This window comes from Mercenaria mercenaria, chromosome 1 (genome assembly GCF_021730395.1).
Source record: "Mercenaria mercenaria strain notata chromosome 1, MADL_Memer_1, whole genome shotgun sequence".
Classification (NCBI taxonomy): domain Eukaryota; kingdom Metazoa; phylum Mollusca; class Bivalvia; order Venerida; family Veneridae; genus Mercenaria; species Mercenaria mercenaria.
The window spans coordinates 74,706,028-74,725,210 of record NC_069361.1 but is presented as its reverse complement, the minus strand read 5'-3'; the positions used below and the strand labels follow the sequence as shown (position 1 = coordinate 74,725,210).

At 35.0% G+C, this 19,183-nt stretch overlaps 1 protein-coding gene across 1 annotated transcript; it reads left to right on the top strand.

Moving 5' to 3' along the window:
* The first annotated feature begins 279 nt into the window (after positions 1 to 279).
* On the top strand, positions 280 to 15,670 carry LOC123533779 (microtubule-associated protein 10-like). Its single transcript, XM_045315640.2, has 4 exons — positions 280 to 2,414; positions 6,809 to 6,967; positions 9,034 to 9,160; positions 13,901 to 15,670. Exons 1-4 carry the CDS (start codon positions 423 to 425, stop codon positions 14,608 to 14,610), a joined length of 2,988 nt encoding a protein of 995 aa, XP_045171575.2. The 5' UTR covers positions 280 to 422; the 3' UTR covers positions 14,611 to 15,670.
* The last annotated feature ends 3,513 nt before the right edge of the window (positions 15,671 to 19,183 follow it).

Sequence of the window (19,183 nt, the reverse complement as noted above, 5' to 3'; positions counted from 1 at the left end):
ATGCGCAACATAGCAGCGGCTGAAGCAGCTAGAATTCTATTATAGTAAAACTGAATGGACTCCGTAATCCCATAGGACTAGAAAATATAACAACACTCAGTTCATTCTGTGAAATAGTGGTCTATATAATCTTATTATCTTTATTGTGCATTTAGGTACTGTCTCGGATAAGTGTTTAACCGTTTCGTTTTATTCTACTTCCTTTCGTATTTAATCGACTAAAAATATTTGAAACCCGTCAAATTTAGGCAAATAACAAAGGGTGTCCGAATAGCCTGGATATGTTTGGACATGGCTGTCAAGTGCAAATTTCTTAGTAGAAATTGTTGTTTTATGGGTTTCTGTAGAGATTGCGTTAAATTTTTGCCATGTATTTATTATCCATGAACATTACACATCTCCTTCCAAAAGTCTGAATTCATATGATAAAAATGGCGACTTCCCAAGAGTCGCTTTTCTCACTGGAACTTGTGGTTGAAAAACTTTACCTGCCTTATGTCACCTGTAGATTTCCCGCGGTTGCATTTAGATTGCTGGATTTCCCAGCCATTCTTATTAGTCATGTGGAGAAAGAGCTGTCAGAAGGCATCAAGTCGAAAATTAACAGAGATCCATACTATAGAGTTCCAAATCAGTTTGCAGAATTGCAGGACAAGCAAGGAAATTTTATGGTGAAAAAGGGGAAGTCATGTCTGTTTAAGATATCACTAGACACACTGGCAATGCATTTATCAAATACCCCGCTGTATATAATGGTTATTGATGAGTACCCGGAAGTGCCAAAGCTGTTGGGAAACAGTTCGCTAGCTTTAAACGAAGTTATAGACTTTATCAAATCTGACATTAGAAAGAATGGGCATACTGTTCCTTCAGTTCATGGTGATAAGGGACTATTCAAAATTTATAGTCTAATGGGGAAAGAAATTGGCTACATGATCATGGGATTCAGACTCCTGAGTTTAGGTCCTGGTTTGATTGCACATTTACCTGCTTCAGCTATAGCAAAACGTGCATCAGAAAGGAATAAATGTGAGGTGAAACAGTCTGTGATAGATGAAATAATGGAAATAAAGGAAGAAAAAGTTGTACAAGCAGTAGCTAAACCTGTCCATAGTCAAAAGACTGTTTATAAAAAGCAGGAAGACCTAAATAATACAAGAGAAATGGGATCAATGACAGATGTAGAAAAGCGAGATGCTCTAATGCAGACCGTGGAAATGGAGGATGAAAAGTTTCATGTCGAAGTTTCTTCAAAGGATGAAAAGAAACCATGTAAAACAATAGAAACTCAAACAGAGCGACGGCGAAAACATGTTCCAAAGAAAACTGAAGACTTCCAAATTCATGCAGAAGAGAGTGATAGTGATGATGGCATTTTGATAAATCCTAATATTAATTGTCCACCACCACTGTTTTATAACAGTAAAGCAGAACCTGATGTTCAGATTGAAAGAGACGTTAATGCATATTTGGGATATTCAAGCACATTTGATGAGGCAACATTAGAAGACTTATCTGGAGATGAACATTTAGAAAAAGTTGAATCAAACCAAGTGAACAAGTTAAAAAAAGATAATGTTCAAACATCAAATATTGTGAAAGAAGTTCCAAAATTGAAAGATGCCAAGACAGTAGTGATAAGTAATATAAAAGGTGCTAATAAGCCTACACAAGGAGATATTCCTAGTCTTAACTTACAAGCTCTGAACATGTCAGAACCAGTGTTTCCATTATTGACTGCTTTATTGACAGAGTTATCAAAGATCCAGAACCCACAGTTTATAAATCAGGCCATGCAACAAGTAAATCAAGTAAAAGGTTTGGCTGAACCTGTAAGAAAAACATCTGAAGCTCCAGTAAGAGTGCTAAAAAGTAAATCGGAAGAAAATATATATGATATAGCAGAGGTAGATGAAAATGTTTCCCATGTTTCAGCTAAAAAGAAGGCGAGGAAAAATAGATCAGCTGCCCGCCAGTCAGACAGTGTGCCAAAAAACAAAGGTTGGATAAGAAAAGCTCCCGAAGCTGGTGTGAAGAAAACAAAACTAGTCTTTGGTCTTACAAATACTCAGAGGTTGAGGCTGGCAAAACAAAATCCAACTTGGTTAAAATCGGCAGAGCAGGATGAGAAAGCATCTAAAGCTCTAAAACAGCAACAGAAAGTAGCAAAAACTGTCAAAGAACAGGATTATGATGGTGACACTGGTAACTTGTCTGATACATATACTGAAGTTCGGAGACTAGCTGCTGCAGAATTAGCGAAGGCAACTCTGGGGAAGAGTCAGCTAGTGATGGAAGACTCAAAGGTGAAGACCAAAAAGAAATTAACAAAATCTCGAGATAACTCTCCAGTGAAAGGCAAGCAGACAAGAAGTAAATCTCCCAAAGCCACGAAGCTGGGCAAGAGTCTTAAGGTAATATATTTAAGAAATGGTCATACCCGTATATCTTATCCAGTGATTTGTCGTTGAATAAAATCATTGTTTGGAGTTCAGATATAATAATAAATATCTGAACAACAAACAATGATTTTATTCAAGAGCAAATCACTAAATGAGGTATATTATTTCGATTCTGCCATGTTACCAAGGACTTTTAAGTACATCCTTCATTTCTTGATGACGTCAGTCAAATATTTGCCTGTTTTTAGCTCACCTGAGCCAAAGGCTCATGGTGAGCTTTTCTGACCGCTCAATATCCGTCGTGTGTCGTCCGTCTGTCAACATTTTCTAAAAAAATCTTCTTCTTGAAAACCACTGGGCAGAATTACACCAAACTTCACAGGAATGATCCTTGGATGGCCCCTTTCAAAATTGTTCAAATAATTGAATTCCTTGAAGAACTCTGGTTGCCATGGCAACTGAAAGGAATAACTTTAAAAATCTTCTTGTCCAAAACCACAGGGCCTAGGGCTTTGATATCTGGTGTGTAGCATCATCTAGTGGTCCTCTACCAAAATTGTTCAAATTATCCCCCTAAGGTCAAATATGGCCCTGCCCTGGGGGTCACATGGTTTATATAGACTTTTATAGGGAAAACTTTGAAAATCTTCTTGTACAAAACCACATGGCCTAGGGCTTTGATATTTGGTATGTAGCATCATCTAGTGGTCCTCTACCAAGATTGTTCAAATTATCCCCCTAGGGTCAAATATGGCCCCGCCCCGGGGGTCACATGGTTTATATAGACTTATATAGGGAAAACTTTGAAAATCTTCTTGTACAAAACCACATGGCCTAGGGCTTTGATACTTGGTATGTAGCATCATCTAGTGGTCCTCTACTAAGGTTGTTCAAATTATCCCCCTAGGGTCAAATATGGCCCCGCCCCAGGGGTCCCAAGTTTTACATAGACTTATATTTAGTTATAAATGAAAAAAAGTTTAAAAATCTTCTTGTTTGAAACCACAACACTTAGACCTTTGATATTTGGTTTGTAGCATTGTCTTATGGTCCTCAACCAAAATTGTTCAAATTGTACCCCTTGGGTGAAAAAAGGCCCTGCCCTGAGGGTCCCAAGTTTTATATAGACTTATATAGGGAAAAGTTCTAAAAATCTTCTTGTCTGAAACCATACGACCTAGGCTTTTGATATTTGGTATGATGCATTGTCTAGTAGTCCTCTACCAAAATTGTTCAAATTATGCCCCTGGGGTTAAAAGAGGCCCCGCCCTGGGGTCACTTAGTTATTATGTGAGTTATATAGGAAAAATACTTATAAAATTATCTGATCCTATTTCCAAGACTGTTTAATTGTAATTACCTGATGACCCCAAGTAATATGAATTGATGTCACTTGACTGTGACCTTGACCTACTGACCTACTTTCTTGCTGATGACATACACAGTTTTGCACACAAATCGTAAAACTGAATTTCATTGACCATGAATGTGACCTACTGACTTTCTTAATATTTTATCATCAGTTTCACATTTGAAACATGTAGCTCATATTACTCAGGTGAGCGATCCAGGGTCATCATGACCCTCTTGTTTGTTAATGGTTTCTTTCTCAACACACTGCTATGCTGTTTGACGCTATGACATAAGAATTGTGACGTCAGATCTGTGAATTGTTGTAAAATAACACACTGTGTCACTACTTTCAGCCTTCTTTGTTTTATAGGAAAATGAATCAAGTCATGTTAGAATGTATAATATTTATGTAATATTAAGATGTCCAGCCTGCTGGCGGCAATTGATTCTGCCTTTTCAACCAGTGCAGACCAAGATCAGCCTATATGTCCTTACAGTCTGCACTGTTTGCTATTCTGTCTGTCAGTAAATTTTCAGTGAACACTCCATTGAATAAAATGTGGTACTGCCCAAATTGAATGATGGACAAGTCCATTTTAGGAATATAGCAGGGTAACTTTTAGGTTAAAAGCAGGGTTGTAGTAATGCTAATGCTAATGGTAATGCATTAGTAATGCATTATTTTTTTCAAATAATGCCAAGTAATGATTAATGCCACAATTTTAGCATTGAAAATAATGCTAATTTAATGCCAAAGTAAGTAATGCTAATGCTAATGCTTAGCATTACTTAGGCATTATTTTTTGTACCACTGGAAAAAAAATAATACACATGTATGCTGTTATTTATACAGGTTATAGCAGTTCTCTAATAGATTTTTGTTTGATTTTAATAAACTGTCTGATGATATAATTGCCTTTTGTTCAATGTACACCTGAAAGATTTTGAAAAATACATTTAAAACCTTGGACAACTCCAAGGTGCATATTTATAATAGCCATAGAAGTGTGACATAATTAGATTTGTCACCCAAAATATCAAACAGAATCTATTATCTTTTGACACCTTTTTATCAATTAACACTATGCCACTGATAGTGATGTTTAAGACCTTAAGGCAGCTAGCTTTTACATGTCATGTTAAATTAGGCTGTTAGGGAGTCATTGAACGGGTACTTGACTTTCTCTAACAATTTAAATGCTCATGCATGCTGTACTTCCAACATTTTTATTTTTAATTTTTTTTATTATTTTTTTTATAAAGTAATGGTAAAAGAAAAAAAATCAGATATAATACAAGGAAGTCATACACGTATTTAACTATTCATGTAGACGACCTAGACCTAGGTAAACTAAAATGATTTAATGAAAAACAGTGTATGTGATAATAACATGCAATGATTCTCAAAAAGTAATGGTAATGCTAATGCTAATGCACCCTATGTAATGCTAATTTAATGCATTATTTTGATAAAAATGAGTAATGCTAATGCTAATTTAATGCCATCTTTTTCCAAGTAATGCTAATTTAATGCATTACTATTGCAAGTAATTATTAACAACCCTGGTTAAAAGTTAGATCATTTGTAAATTTAGTTGCCATGAAAAATTTGAGTTGTGAGAAGCTTTCTCAATAACTCTAGTAATAAACTTTAAAGACTGATTTAAGTAAAACAGAAACTTTACAACACACAATTATAATTAAGCTTTAAATTTAAAGCATGACACTATTTGGATAATTTTATATAAAGGTGAAATAAATCTGTAGTATTAATTATTTCCTTCATATAAACTTGATATACATAATGTATGTAATACATCATAATAGAATTTTATCAGGGCTCCAGATAAGATGCGTATTAGCGTAAATTACGCTTTGAAGTAATGCATATACCGTACGCATGTTTGATAGTTCTTTAGCATATAAAAAAAGTATATGAAATTATAGAAACGCTGATGACTTTTTACTATCAAAACAAAATCTGAATCGTCTGGATGCTTTACGTAAAGAGCTCGTTCAGCATTAATTCTCCCACATTGAATATACACACGCATTGAGTTGTACACTATAAACCTAGGTTAAACCAGATTATACACTAAATTCGTGCGTAAATCAAATAGTTGGAAATTAATATTGATGGTACGGTAGTGTATTTTAAACAAGTGTCGATGTAAAATATCAGCTTCCGGTGCAGAGTAAACAAAAAAATCTTTCTAAGAATGTAAATGTGAACAAACGCTTTACAATTTCAACAAAACATGATCCCTAAAACATCGTTAAACGATGTATTGAATAATCTATTGGATTCGGTGGTCACTCACAGTGTGAAGCCAATACAAGCCAAAGGAAGCAAAAACTTGAACGCTGAATTGAAACTGAACTGCAAACAAATTCATGGGTGTTACACCCAATAAATGTTGTAAAACTGATTTCTATTGTTTTTTTCTTATTTACAAATTTTCAGGAATAAAATTACACCTACTAAATTTCAGATTTTACCATTTTACGCATTCACAAGAATTATGATAAGTAAATACTCATAGGTCTAAATAATTATCTGGAGCCCTGAATTTATTTAGCTTTCACTGTTTGTCACAGCCTATAGATCTGTCTAATATAGCCAGTGATATAATCTGTAATTTACTATTGCAATACTCACTCTATATATATTTCAGTTTCTGGGGCCTCCAAGGCCGCATGGTAAGCTTGGTGACCTTGAAACACTTGCCCCTCACCAATGTTGGTTTGAAACCTTGCTTGTGGTGAAGAATACTTTCATACAAGGAAGCCATTCAACTTTTAAGCTTACAGAAGGTTGGTGGTTCTACCAAAGTGCCCGGCATCTAGGCTATTCCTCTACCACAAAAGCAGGAAATTCACTGAAATTCCTAAAATTATGATGGGTGACTTAAACACAGAAAAAAATATTTTAGTTCCTTGTACTGACTTTTATATATCCTGTCTGTCTCCTATGAAATTGATATTGACGCTGACAGCAACAGTAATTTTGTATCATCTTGTTGAAATGCAGTAGTTCAGTCTATGTGTTTCAGGGGACGGTACAGGTGAGAGAAGATACGGACCAGGATAGTGAAGGAAGAGACCAGGCTGTGCACCTGGATTCTGATGCTCGAGATATTGCCTCCCCTGACATGGCTCCAGGGGACAAACTCGACTCTGCAGCTGATAGTGTACCTAGCTCAAGATTAGAGGTAATTCATATGATTCAGGGATTTTTTTTACTGAGAGGTTAAGGGGACCATGCCCATGATTATTTTTTTTTTAAATATGTGGGTGTTTGGGCAAAGGCAAATAAACATACTTGATGTCAAGTCAGTTTTGGTGAAAAACTGCATGATTTGAAAGAAATGTTCCAAGGGGAAGTCCCGGAAGAGGCCTTTAAATAAACGGCCCCTATCAAAAACATAGAAGGAAAAATACCCTGAAAGTTTACATTATACATCAGTAACAGAATTTATTTGTTGAATTTTCTCATTAGACATTCAGTATATTAATGGATTTCAAGTTAAAACAGGATAGACTGGAGTTAATATGCTACAATTTACATGATGTTTCTGTATATATATATATATATATATATATATCACATTAATTTAATTTGGATCTATGTATTAAATTAATGCTCCGATAGGTTTATAATTACAGGAGCTTTTTGCAGTTTGTTTCTTTAGCAAATATTCTTTTTGTAAAATTTACACACATTACCCCGTAAATTGAATTTTTTGTACTTAGTCTACTTTACTTATCCAGAAATATACCAGTCTCTTTGTACTTTGTACAGTTGCATTTATCTGTAATATAGTAGTGACATAGTGTTAATGGAAAAAGATTTAACATCCATTAGGGAGTTATCTTTGTCAATTTCTTACCTGCGTCAATCTGCTAACTAAATCCCCGCATACATTTTATAACTTTTAAATACTCCAGGTTCTAGGAAATACCCATTTCGGCCAGAGCCAAGAAATCTGATGCCAATGAAATTATGTGATTTTATTGTACTTAGAAATTAAGAGTACATGCCTAATTTCTATGTTTCAGCTAGGAGTAAGATTCTTTAAGACTTATTTAAATGTTTCTGTCTGGCTCAGGATGCATTTTTGGTTGTGGGTTTATCCCGCTACCAAAGTTAAGTGTATTTCTGACAATCATGTAGTATCTTTATTTGATTCCAAATCACATCCAAAGGAATTTGTTCATGTGCTACACAAAGTAGTCCCATTCATGAACAACGCGGATGAATTATCAATGATCAAGCAGTTCCTATTCATCCTCTATCCATTCACACTGGCCATTTAGATTATATAAGATCTGTCAATGATTAGGTATTCCAGCCCATGGTTACATCACTGACTTCCAGCTGTTCATGTAAGGTCAGGCAGAGTTTATCTTAGATATGAGGCACATTAGTATTTGTTTCTTATACATGTATATTTATAGATTGGCATTTAAAATGAAAATAACTATAGCAAAACCCGCAACCACCAGACATCTCAAGGCTTTGATTATACTTTAGATTTGCTTCATTTGATATTAACCCATAGCCTGCTGGCGGCAAGTGATTCTGCCTTTGCGACCAGTGCAGACCAAGGTCAGCCTGCACATCTGTGCAGTCTGATCATGGTCTGCACTGTTGGCTATTCAGTCAGTAAATTTTCAGTGAACACCCCTTTGAATAATAAGTGGTACTGCCCAGATTGAATGATGGACCAGTCCATTTTAGAAATTTAGCTGGGTAAAGGTTAAAATATATTTCTTAAGGTCAGTTTTGGCATGTGTTAAAGATAGAATACTTTAAACTATAAACACAGAGTTATATAAGTAGAATAATATATATATATAGATTTATAATATTTGTTTGTATCAGTATTTTCTTGAAAATTGTAGATGCACTTTTTTAACAACTGGCATAGCCACAAGTGAAAAATTAATGAAAACAAATTTGTTGCAAGATATTTCGATTTTACATGTGAAATGAACATACTTTTTGTTTGTTTTGTCTTTTCATTGGTTTTAACCAGATTTTATCCATGTTGTATTTCTTAACCAATGAAAACAATATTCTAAATTTTTCACTGAAATGATCTCATGCTCAAGATTCACATTTGTAATCCAGTAATTGAAATTCACTGAAAAATCTGTGATAAAAAATTGTATCATATGACAAACTGCAAGCTGCCTGTACTTATACATAAAATTAAATTGCGTCATTATGTATAGTCTTACTTATGTTAACTTGCTCTGTTGCTCCAACTTACAGGTTCATATTCCGAGTGCCAGGGCATATGAGAGTGATGATCAAGAAAACACATTCAGTGATAGTTTTGAGGAAGAAACAGCAACAGATAGGAAAGAGCAGAAATACATGTTCCCAGGATTTAACGAGGGTTTGTATTTAACAGTGTAATATTACTGCAGCAAAGTTTTTTTTAACAGTAAATGGTTTGAAGTTGTAGAAGTTTAATAAAAGTTATTGAGGATATATTTATTTGTTTCTGTGAAGAATCAAAATATCTTTTACTGAATGAACACAGGACGCGATATTTTCACAAGTGGCATAGCTTAAGTTCTGTGTTAAGGTATTAGATCGATAACTAATAGAGAACCTCCGTTTTGAAGAGTATTCAATAACTACCATAAACCTACTTTTACTGCAATTCTTAGGGGGCGTAGGTTCAAGCCCTACTGGGACCAAATATTTTTTCCTTATTTTCCTTTTTTTCTAGTAAATTTTTACTTCTTTCAAGACTTATCATTGATTTCTTGTACAAAAATGGAAAAAGATGAATCTTATAAGAGATGTCTTGGTGTTCAGTGTGAATTTACTACTTAAACAGAAGGGGTAGAGTTACACATCTTTAAAAATATTGAATTACACGCAGTGAAAGTTCTCTATTTTGCTTTCACTCTTAGATTATATATTGTGGAAAAAATTTAGGTAGGTTTAACGTCTGTCCTAAGGTTATTTTTAAACGGAGTAAGCAAAATTCAAAACAGAAACACAGCATTCGACCTTACTTTTTCAATGTTGAAGTATGAATTCTGTCTCATTAAATCCGTTTACTTGAGGCACCATAGAAAAAATGATATTTACATTTTTAGCTCGACTATTCGAAGAATAGTCTAGCTATTCTACTCACCCTGGCGTCGGCGTCGGCGTCGGCGTCACACCTTGGTTAAGTTTTTGCATGCAAGTACATACAGCTATCATTTAAAGGCATATAGCTTTGAAACTTATTTATTCTTTTTCTAGGTCAATTACCAACCTCACTGGGTCAAGTTCCATAACTCTAACATGTATTTTGAGCAAATTATGCCCCCTTTTGGACTTAGAAAATTCTGGTTAAAGTTTTACATGCAAGTTACTATCTCCAAAACTAATGCAGATATTGAATTGAAACTTCACATGTGTCTTCGGGGTTATAAAACTAGTTGATAGCACCAAGTCCCATAACTCTGACCTTCATTTTGGCCAAATTATGCCCCCTTTTGGACTTAGAAAATTCTGGTTAAAGTTTTGCGTGCAAGTACATACAGCTATTACTAAAAGGCATATAGATTTGAAACTTATTTTTTCTTTTTCTAGATCAATTACCTACCTCACTGGGTCAAGTCCCATAACTCTGGCATGTATTTTGGCCAAATTATGCCCCCTTTTGGACTTAGAAAATTCTGGTTAAAGTTTTGCGTGCAAGTACATACAGCTATTACTAAAAGGCATATAGATTTGAAACTTATTTTTTCTTTTTCTAGATCAATTACCTACCTCACTGGGTCAAGTCCCATAACTCTGGCATGTATTTTGGCCAAATTATGCCCCTTTTGGACTTAGAAAATTCTGGTTAAAGTTTTGCGTGCAAGTACATACAGCTATTACTAAAAGGCATATAGATTTGGAACTTATTTATTCTTTTTCTAGATCAATTACCTACCTCACTGGGTCAAGTTCCATAACTCTTAACATGTATTTTGAGCAAATTATGCCCCCTTTTGGACTTAGAAAATTCTGGTTAAAGTTTTACATGCAACTTACTATCCCCAAAACTAATGCAGATATTGAATTGAAACTTAACATGTTTCTTCGGGGTTATAAAACTAGTTGATAGCATCAAGTCCCATAACTCTGATATGTCCCCTTTTGAACTTAAAACTCTTTTGATATTTAACATTTTGGGTAATAATTTCCAGCTTCTGTGACAATATTTCGAATAGTCGAGCTTGGCTGTCTTATGGACAGCTCTTGTTATTTTGTGTTTTATAATTGTTTACCATAGTTTGATGTTTTTTTTATTAAATTTAATGGTAAAATGAGTTCTCTGCAAACATTTTGGATAGTGGCTATCACTTTGAAATTTGTTTCTACTTGAGCTTGAGGAGATACCATAAGTTATACAAAATTTATAAAAAAAAACGGCACGGTAAAAGTTGTTTAAAAATTGCAAAATAGTGCAAAACTATGGTTACCTTTCAGAATATACCAAGCAAAGGCCATTTTGTAAACATTACTATTAGTGATCTAATACCTTAAGGAGTAAAAGATTTGCCAATCTTACAAGTAAAACAAACAGAGTCCCTATTCTACTTCATGTTTTTTCAGTGGTTTTATCAAAGTTTACCCATTTTGCCGTTGCTAGTAAAAAGATGAATTTGAAATTTTTCACTGCACAATAAATTTTTAGATTTTTTGTTCGTTGGCGTCCCATTTTGGTCAAGTTTTTATTAGGTTGTGGTTTAGAAGCTACTTGTGGAAATGGGTTAAAAACTTCACACACTAGTTCATTATGGAGATCTGACGTGCATTAAAGAGGTTGTATAACTCTAGTTGTCATAATATTGTATATAAGGCTGTGTGGCCTATACGTTTTTTTTTCCTGCTTTCCAACTTGGATATTTTTGGTTAAGTTTGTGTATATAAATCTCAGCAACCACTTGTGGGATAGACTAAAACTTCACACATGCATTATCTGACATGCACTGCACAGGTTCTATAACTCTGCTTGTTCACTTAGTTTTGTCCTTTTTTAGCTCGACTAAAGTCTAGCTTTTCTACTCACCCTGGCGTCGGTGTCACACTTTGGTTAAAGTTTTGCATGCAAGTTACTATCAAAGCTTTTGACTTGAAACTTAAAATGCTTGTTTACGATCAAAGTCTACACCAGGAGAAACAATCCCAATAACTCTGATTTGAATTTTGACAGAATTATGTCCCTTTTTAACTTAGATTTTTTTTTTGTTAACTTTTTTGATAAAGTCAAATATCTCTGTTACTATTAAAGCTTTTGACTTGAAACTCAAAATAGTTATTTACTATCAAAGTCTACACCAGGAGACACAATTCACATAACTCTGATTTGAATTTTGACAGAGTTATGCCCCTTTTTAACTTGGAATTTTTTTACTGGCAAAGCTCTAATTCAGAGTCAGGCACTGAGAAAAGTCGAGCGCGCTGTCTTACGGACAGCTGTTGTTTGTTCTTTTTCTAGATCAATTACCAACCTCACTGGATTAAGTCCCATAACTCTTACAAGTATTTTGGGAAAATTATGCCCCCTTTTGGACTTAGAAAATCCTGGTTAAAGTTTTACATGCAAGTTACTGTCTCCAAAACTAATGAAGATATAGAATTGAAACTTCACATGTATCTTCAGGGTTATAAAACTATAGTTGATAGCATCAAGTCCCATAACTCTGACCTGAATTTTGGCCAAATTATGCCCCCTTTGGACTTAGAAAATCCTGGTAAAAATTTTGTGTGCAGGTACATACAGCTATTACTTAAAGGCATGTAGGTTTGAAACTTATTTTTTCTTTTTCTAGATCAATTACCAACCTCACTGGATTAAGTCCCATAACTCTTGACATGTATTTTGGGCAAAATATGCCCCCTTTTAGACTTAGAAAATTCTGGTTAAAGTTTTGCGTGCAAGTTACTATCTGCAGAACAAATGCAGATATTAAATTGAAACTTCACATACATGTGCCTTCATCGTTATAAAACTAGTTGATTGCATCAAGTCCCATAACTCGGACATGCATTTTGGTCAAATCTCCAAAACTAATGCAGATACTGGATTGAAACTCTATAGATATTTTAACATTTAGGGTAACATTTTCCTGTTTCTGGGACAATAATTGGAATAGTCAAGCATTGGCTGTCTTACGGACAGCTCTTGTTTGACTCAGCATTTATTTGATACTTTTAAAGGCTTTTGAATAGTCTAGCATTGCTGTCCTCCAACAGTTCTTGTTTATATTTTACTGTTATACTTCAATAAAACACTGAAAAACATATGATAAAAAGGCATCTGTTGAGAGATGGTGTAAGAATGCAGTCACATTCCCTAGTGTCAGATCTCATGTGTCCTCAAAGTCTGGTACATGTGTGGAAGTTTACTGTCCACCGTTACATAGCCTAAATTATTGTGTTTTAAATAGCATGGAGGTTATATGATACTTATATCCATCACACAAACTTTCTTTAGGTATTAAAAGCAACCATTTTACTACAACAGCAGTTAGCTACCCTCTATACTATACCTGAAAACTGTAATGTGCAAAATGTTCCTTCATAGGAAAATAATACTTGTTAAAATCTGGGACAAGTTGGGATAAGTTTTTGCAAACTTTAGTGAGTAGTATGCCCTCTCAGTGTTAACTTATTTTGACTTGTAACATACATTAATTTATATAGAAGTGTTGGTTTATACTGTTGGAAAGAAATACCAAAGTCTTCTTGAATTTTAAACAGATAAATTCTAGATATTTATTTGAAACAGAATTCATGCAGTTAGTTAAACACTAAAATCAGAAAAAATGTAGATACTTTTTAGGTCAGTTTGTTAAAAAAGAAACCTTTATGTGTCATGTCTCCAGATGCACGTCAGTTACTTTGAAATCTAGAAAGGGCTTTAGGTAATTGTGTAAATTTATGAATAAAAACAAAACATAAAGTATTTGTGTGAGTTTTTGGTAGTAGCAAAGTGGAGTACAATGCTCATCAAAATTTGTGACTGCTGTTCAGCGTGGTGTAATAACTAGATGTAAACTTCTACTATTTTGTGGTTTGCCATGTTTTAAGTCTCAAACTATTTGGGGTTTGTGTACATGTTTACAATCATATATTTTAGGAGATGAAACATTACCAGAGTCTATTGCCAGAGATGGTAAATCTTCAATGAATACAACAATTGATGATGATTCTCCACTAGAGTCCACCAGGATGTCCAAACAGTTCAAACCTGATCCTCAAACTGGCGAGTCTGTGTTTAAATCAACTGAAGATTACGATACCAAACAATTTCATTCAACCGATGAACCAGAATTACAAAAATTGATAAGTGAAGATGAAAAAACCGACACTCTTCCAACACCCGCAACAGACAGGTCAGTGAGATCGCCAAGTCCTGCTATGACAAACACAAACACTGGGAGATTGTCAATGAAGTTCGAGGTCTTAAATCCGAAGGCTTCAAAGCAGTCACCACTTCCTGCTGTTCGCCGATCACAGCAGCTCAGAGTGGATAGCATGAACGCTCGTCCAACCCCTACAGACACTCCAAGGTCAAGATCATCACAGGGTAGCCCTAGAAATCCATCACCGCGTCCCAGAAAGCATTTGCGAGAAAGGCGCCTCGAGTTTAAAAAGGAGTCTATTCACACAGAATCTGTTAGTTCCTATGTGCCTTCCGAGTCTGAAAATATTTTGTCTCTTATCAGTGATGGTAGCTACTCAGACGATTTTCATATGAGCAGTGAAAAAGACGATAGTAGTAAGATTTCAATTCCAGAATTGCCTCGGATGATTCCGTCTACAAAACTAGGCTTTACAATAAGTTAGATACAAAAATTACATACCATAACTCTGATACATTCTCAGGTTAGTGTTTCGGGCAGCAAAGGATAACTGTGTAGCTTTGGTGGTTAGAAAATGCATCTATAACTATATATCTTTGTTTGTATATTAATATTGGTTGCTATCAAATTAATTGTAGTAATGAAAGTGTACGTTTAATTTCAAAGAGGCATTAGTTCTGTACTTATTTCAGGTATGGACAAATGTTATTGAGAAACAAAATTTTAGTATGTGCACCAGTAGTTAATATATATCTAAAGTTTATTTTCTTTCATCTGTCACATGATTTTTATTCAGACCTGTTGTTTTTAGGTAAAAAAAAGCAGTTTTTCTGCATTAATGAACAGTAAATATTGAAATGAAAGTACAATGTATGTTGTTTTGCAAATCATGTTGAAGAAATCCAAGTATTTAAGTAAGTTATCTTATTTTAAAGAAAGGGCTTCCTGTAAAGAAACTTTCAGTTTATTTCTATGATTCTCTGAGGTAAATGGTGTTCAGCTGCATTGTTTTAAGACATCATTTGAACTATATTGTTTTGAGAATAAGTGAAAAAAACAACAGACGTTAACGTTTGTAGCATGACAGATTTTTTATGCCCCCAAAGGGAGGCATATTAGTTTTCAACTGTCCATCCTTTTGTTAGTTCGTTCGTTCGTCACAACATTAACTTTTTGCATGAAGGCACTTTACTCGCGAACCACTGCACCCAGGACCTTCAAACTTCACGTGGTAATAGTACTTATTGAGTACAAGACCCCTATTGACTTTGGGGGTCACCAGGTCAAAGGTCAAGGCGCTGCGGGGGCATTTGTCACCATTAGTGACAGCTCTTGTTTAGCTATACATTGTATTTAAGAAGTGTTTAAGAGTTGAGGAAAGAAAATGGTCAGTAGAATTGCTTTATATCTTTAACTCAAATCTTGAATATCTTTATTCAGAATAGCTGTGATAGTTTTTACTTATTATTTTGCCATTTGTTTCAATTAATTAATCTATTTGTCTGTTTGTAGAATAAAAGTAACAATAAAAAGTCTCAACATTATTTCCTGCAGTTCATGGATGTACAGTAAATCAGTATCAGTAAAAACTAAACAGGCAATTTTCGTGGTTTTAATGTTGCAATCAAAATAGTATCAACCAAAAGGTGATGTTTTTCAATGAATAAAATCATTGTTTGACATTAGACAAGTCTCATTAAATTTCTTTGGCGAAGCCCCTTTGATAGAATTACGAGTCATCTGAAACTAAACATTTATTTTATTCGGCAATAATATCACCATTCAGATGTTAAGGATATGTAATTACTAAAGTGTGGGAGTTGTCCACTATGTACTATCAGTCGATTGAGACATATATTTTGAGGATTTCAATTTTGTTTAACTTGTTGCCATTTTCACAAAAACATATTTCTATACTTCTAAAATAAGCAAAAGCAACTGTTTACATTTAATACTTATAAAAGGGATTCCTTTTCTTTTCGCAGTTAATTTCAAGTATACCGTTAAATCTGCCTTTTCCACAACAAACTTTTTCATTGATTTATCAATAATATAAAACCATACTTTTCAAAATATATGGAAGAACTTCAGTGGTGGTAATAGGATCATTTTAAATTTTCAAAATATCTTGATTAGTCGTCACTTATTTTGCATGGGAAATTCCATCAATTTTTGGCGCTAAAAAGTTTTCAGTTTCAAGTATGACTTTATTGTCGATAGTTTGTTATAAAACTATTTTAAGCATACAAGCAACATTTTGTATGTAAACATTTTGTAAAATTTGAAAATAAAATGCTGGGGCAGAATTCTGCACAGGGAAATATACATTTTTAGCTCGACTATTCGAAGAATAAGTAGAGCTATCCTACTCACCACGGCATCGGCGTCACACCCTGGTTAAGTTTTTCGTACCAGTCCACATTTTGACAAAGTCTTTTGAGATAAAGCTTTGAAACTTTCAACGCTTGTTTACCATCACCATGTCCAGTTATAGGCAAGAGTACATAACTCTGTCAAGCATTTTGACTGAATTATGGCCCCTTCTGACTTAGAAATCTTGGTTAAGTTTTTCGTACCAGTTCATATTTTGACAGTCTTTTGAGATAAAGCTTTGAAACTTTCAACACTTGTTTACCATCACCATGTCCAGTTGTAGGCAAGAGTACATAACTCCATCAAGCATTTTGGTTGAATTATTGCCCCTTTTCGACTTAGAAATCTTGGTTAAGTTTTTCGTACCAGTCTACATTTTGACAGTCTTTTGAGATAAAGCTTTGAAACTTTCAACACTTGTTTACCATCACCATGTGCAGTTGTAGGCAAGAGTACATAACTCCATCAAGCATTTTGGCTGAATTATGGCCCCTTCTGACTTTGAAATCTTGGTTAAGTTTTTCGTACCATTTTATTTTGTGTAGTGTTTGAAACTTTTATATCTTGTTCAGTATTATAGTCTCTATCAATAGGCAAGAGTACATAACTCTGTCATCTTTTTTGGCTGAATTATGGCCCTTTTTATGCCCCCGAAGGGAGGCATATAGTTTTTTAACTGTCTGTCGGTCAGTCTGTCCGCAATTTTCGTGTCCGGTCCATATCTTTGTCATCGATGGATGGATTTTCAAATAACTTGGCATGAATGTGTACCACAGTAAGACGACGTGTCGCGCGCAAGACCCAGGTCCGTAGCTCAAAGGTCAAGGTCACACTTAGACATTAAAGGATAGTGCATTGATGGGCGTGTCCGGTCCATATCTTTGTCATCCATGGATGGATTTTCAAATAACTTGGCATGAATGTGTACCACAGTAAGACGACGTGTCGCACGCAAGACCCAGGTCCGTAGCTCAAAGGTCAAGGTCACACTTGGACGTTAAAGGTCATTTTTCATGATAGTGCATTGATGGGCGTGTCCGGTCCATATCTTTGTCATTCATGCATGGATTTTAAAATAACTACGCATGAATGTGTGACACAGTAAGACGACATGTCGCGCGCAAGACCCAGTTCCGTAGGTCAAAGGTCCTAAACTCTTAACATCGGCCATAACTATATATTCATTCAAAGTGCCATCGGGGGCATGTGTCATCCTATGGAGACAGCTCTTGTTGAACTTGGAAATTGGTTCTGTTTTTGTATATGTCCATGTTTTGTCAAGACTATTTGACATATGGCTTTTAAACTTTTAAACACTTGTTTATCATTAGGATTTCCATCTGAAGGCAAGAGTTCATAACTCTGACAACTATTTTGGCTGAATTATGGCCTTTTTTGGACTTTGAAATTTTTGTCAAAACTATTTGAACTGTGGCTTTGAAACTTTTAACACTAGGATATCAACATGATTTCCATCTGTAGGCAAGTGTACATAACTCTGTCATACATAACTATTTTGACTGAATTATGACCCTTTTTGGACTTGGAAATTAGTTAAATTTTTTATAGAACACTGTACAACATTTTGATTTCTGTATAGTGCCTCTGTGGCCGAGTGTTAATGTCGCCAAACTTAAACCACTTGTGCATCACTTGCAAATTAGCACTACATGTGGGTGGTGCCCACCTGTCCAGATTAGGCACCTTGAATCTTCACCATCCATAGAATCTCAAAAGCTCAATAGGGAGTGTGCAGATCTACAGATTGTGGGGTCACGAGATCGATCCCCGGGCAAGGCATATGTTCTTTGTGACAATTAGATAAAATACAGTGTCTGAAATCATGTCCTCCACTGCTGATTCATGTGGGGGAAGTTGGCAGTTACTTGCAGAGAACAGATTTTGTACAGGTACAGAATTCGGGACACTTTGGTTAACTGCTCGCCTTCCCATAACTGAAATACTGTTGAAAAACATCGCAAAACCCGAAATAAAAAATATTTCACTGAAATTTTGATGGTGCAACCTTTATATCTGGTCTTGTACAATTAAACTCTTGTACTTATGCCTAGTAAAAATAGTGAGTCTTTTTTCCTTAAAGCTTTAATAGCTTTGAAAATGTACCAGTTTTTAGCTCACCTGTCACAAAGTGAGCTTTTGTGATCGCGCGGTGTCCGTCGTCCGTCCGTCCGTCAGTGCGTGCGTCCGTAAACTTGTGCTTGTGACCACTCTAGAGGTCACATTTTTCATGGGATCTTGATGAAAGTTGGTCAGAATGTTCATCTTGATGATATCTGGGTCAAGTTCGAAACTGGGTCACGTGCCTTCAAAAACTAGGTCAGTAGGTCTAAAAATAGAAAAACCTTGTGACCTCTCTAGAGGCCATACATTTCACAAGATCTTCATGAAAATTGGTCAGAATGTTCACCTTGATGATGTCTAGGTCAAGTTCGAAACTGGGTCATGTGCCATCAAAAACTAGGTCAGTAGATCTAAAAATAGAAAAATGTTGTGACCTCTCTAGAGACCATATATTTCACAATATCTTCATGGAAATTGGTCAGAATGTTCACCTTAATGATATCTAGGTTAAGTTCGAAACTAGGTCACGTGCCTTCAAAAACTAGGTCAGTAGGTCTAAAAAAAGAAAAACCTTTACCTCTAGAGGCCATATATTTCACAAG

Coding starts and splice junctions, on each gene's coding strand:
- LOC123533779 (XM_045315640.2), top strand. CDS start 423: ATGATAAAAATGGCGACTTCCCAAGAGTCGCTTTTCTCACTGGAACTT. Junction 6,968..9,033: donor TACCTAGCTCAAGATTAGAG/GTAATTCATATG, acceptor TCCAACTTACAG/GTTCATATTCCGAGTGCCAG. Junction 9,161..13,900: donor GTTCCCAGGATTTAACGAGG/GTTTGTATTTAA, acceptor CATATATTTTAG/GAGATGAAACATTACCAGAG.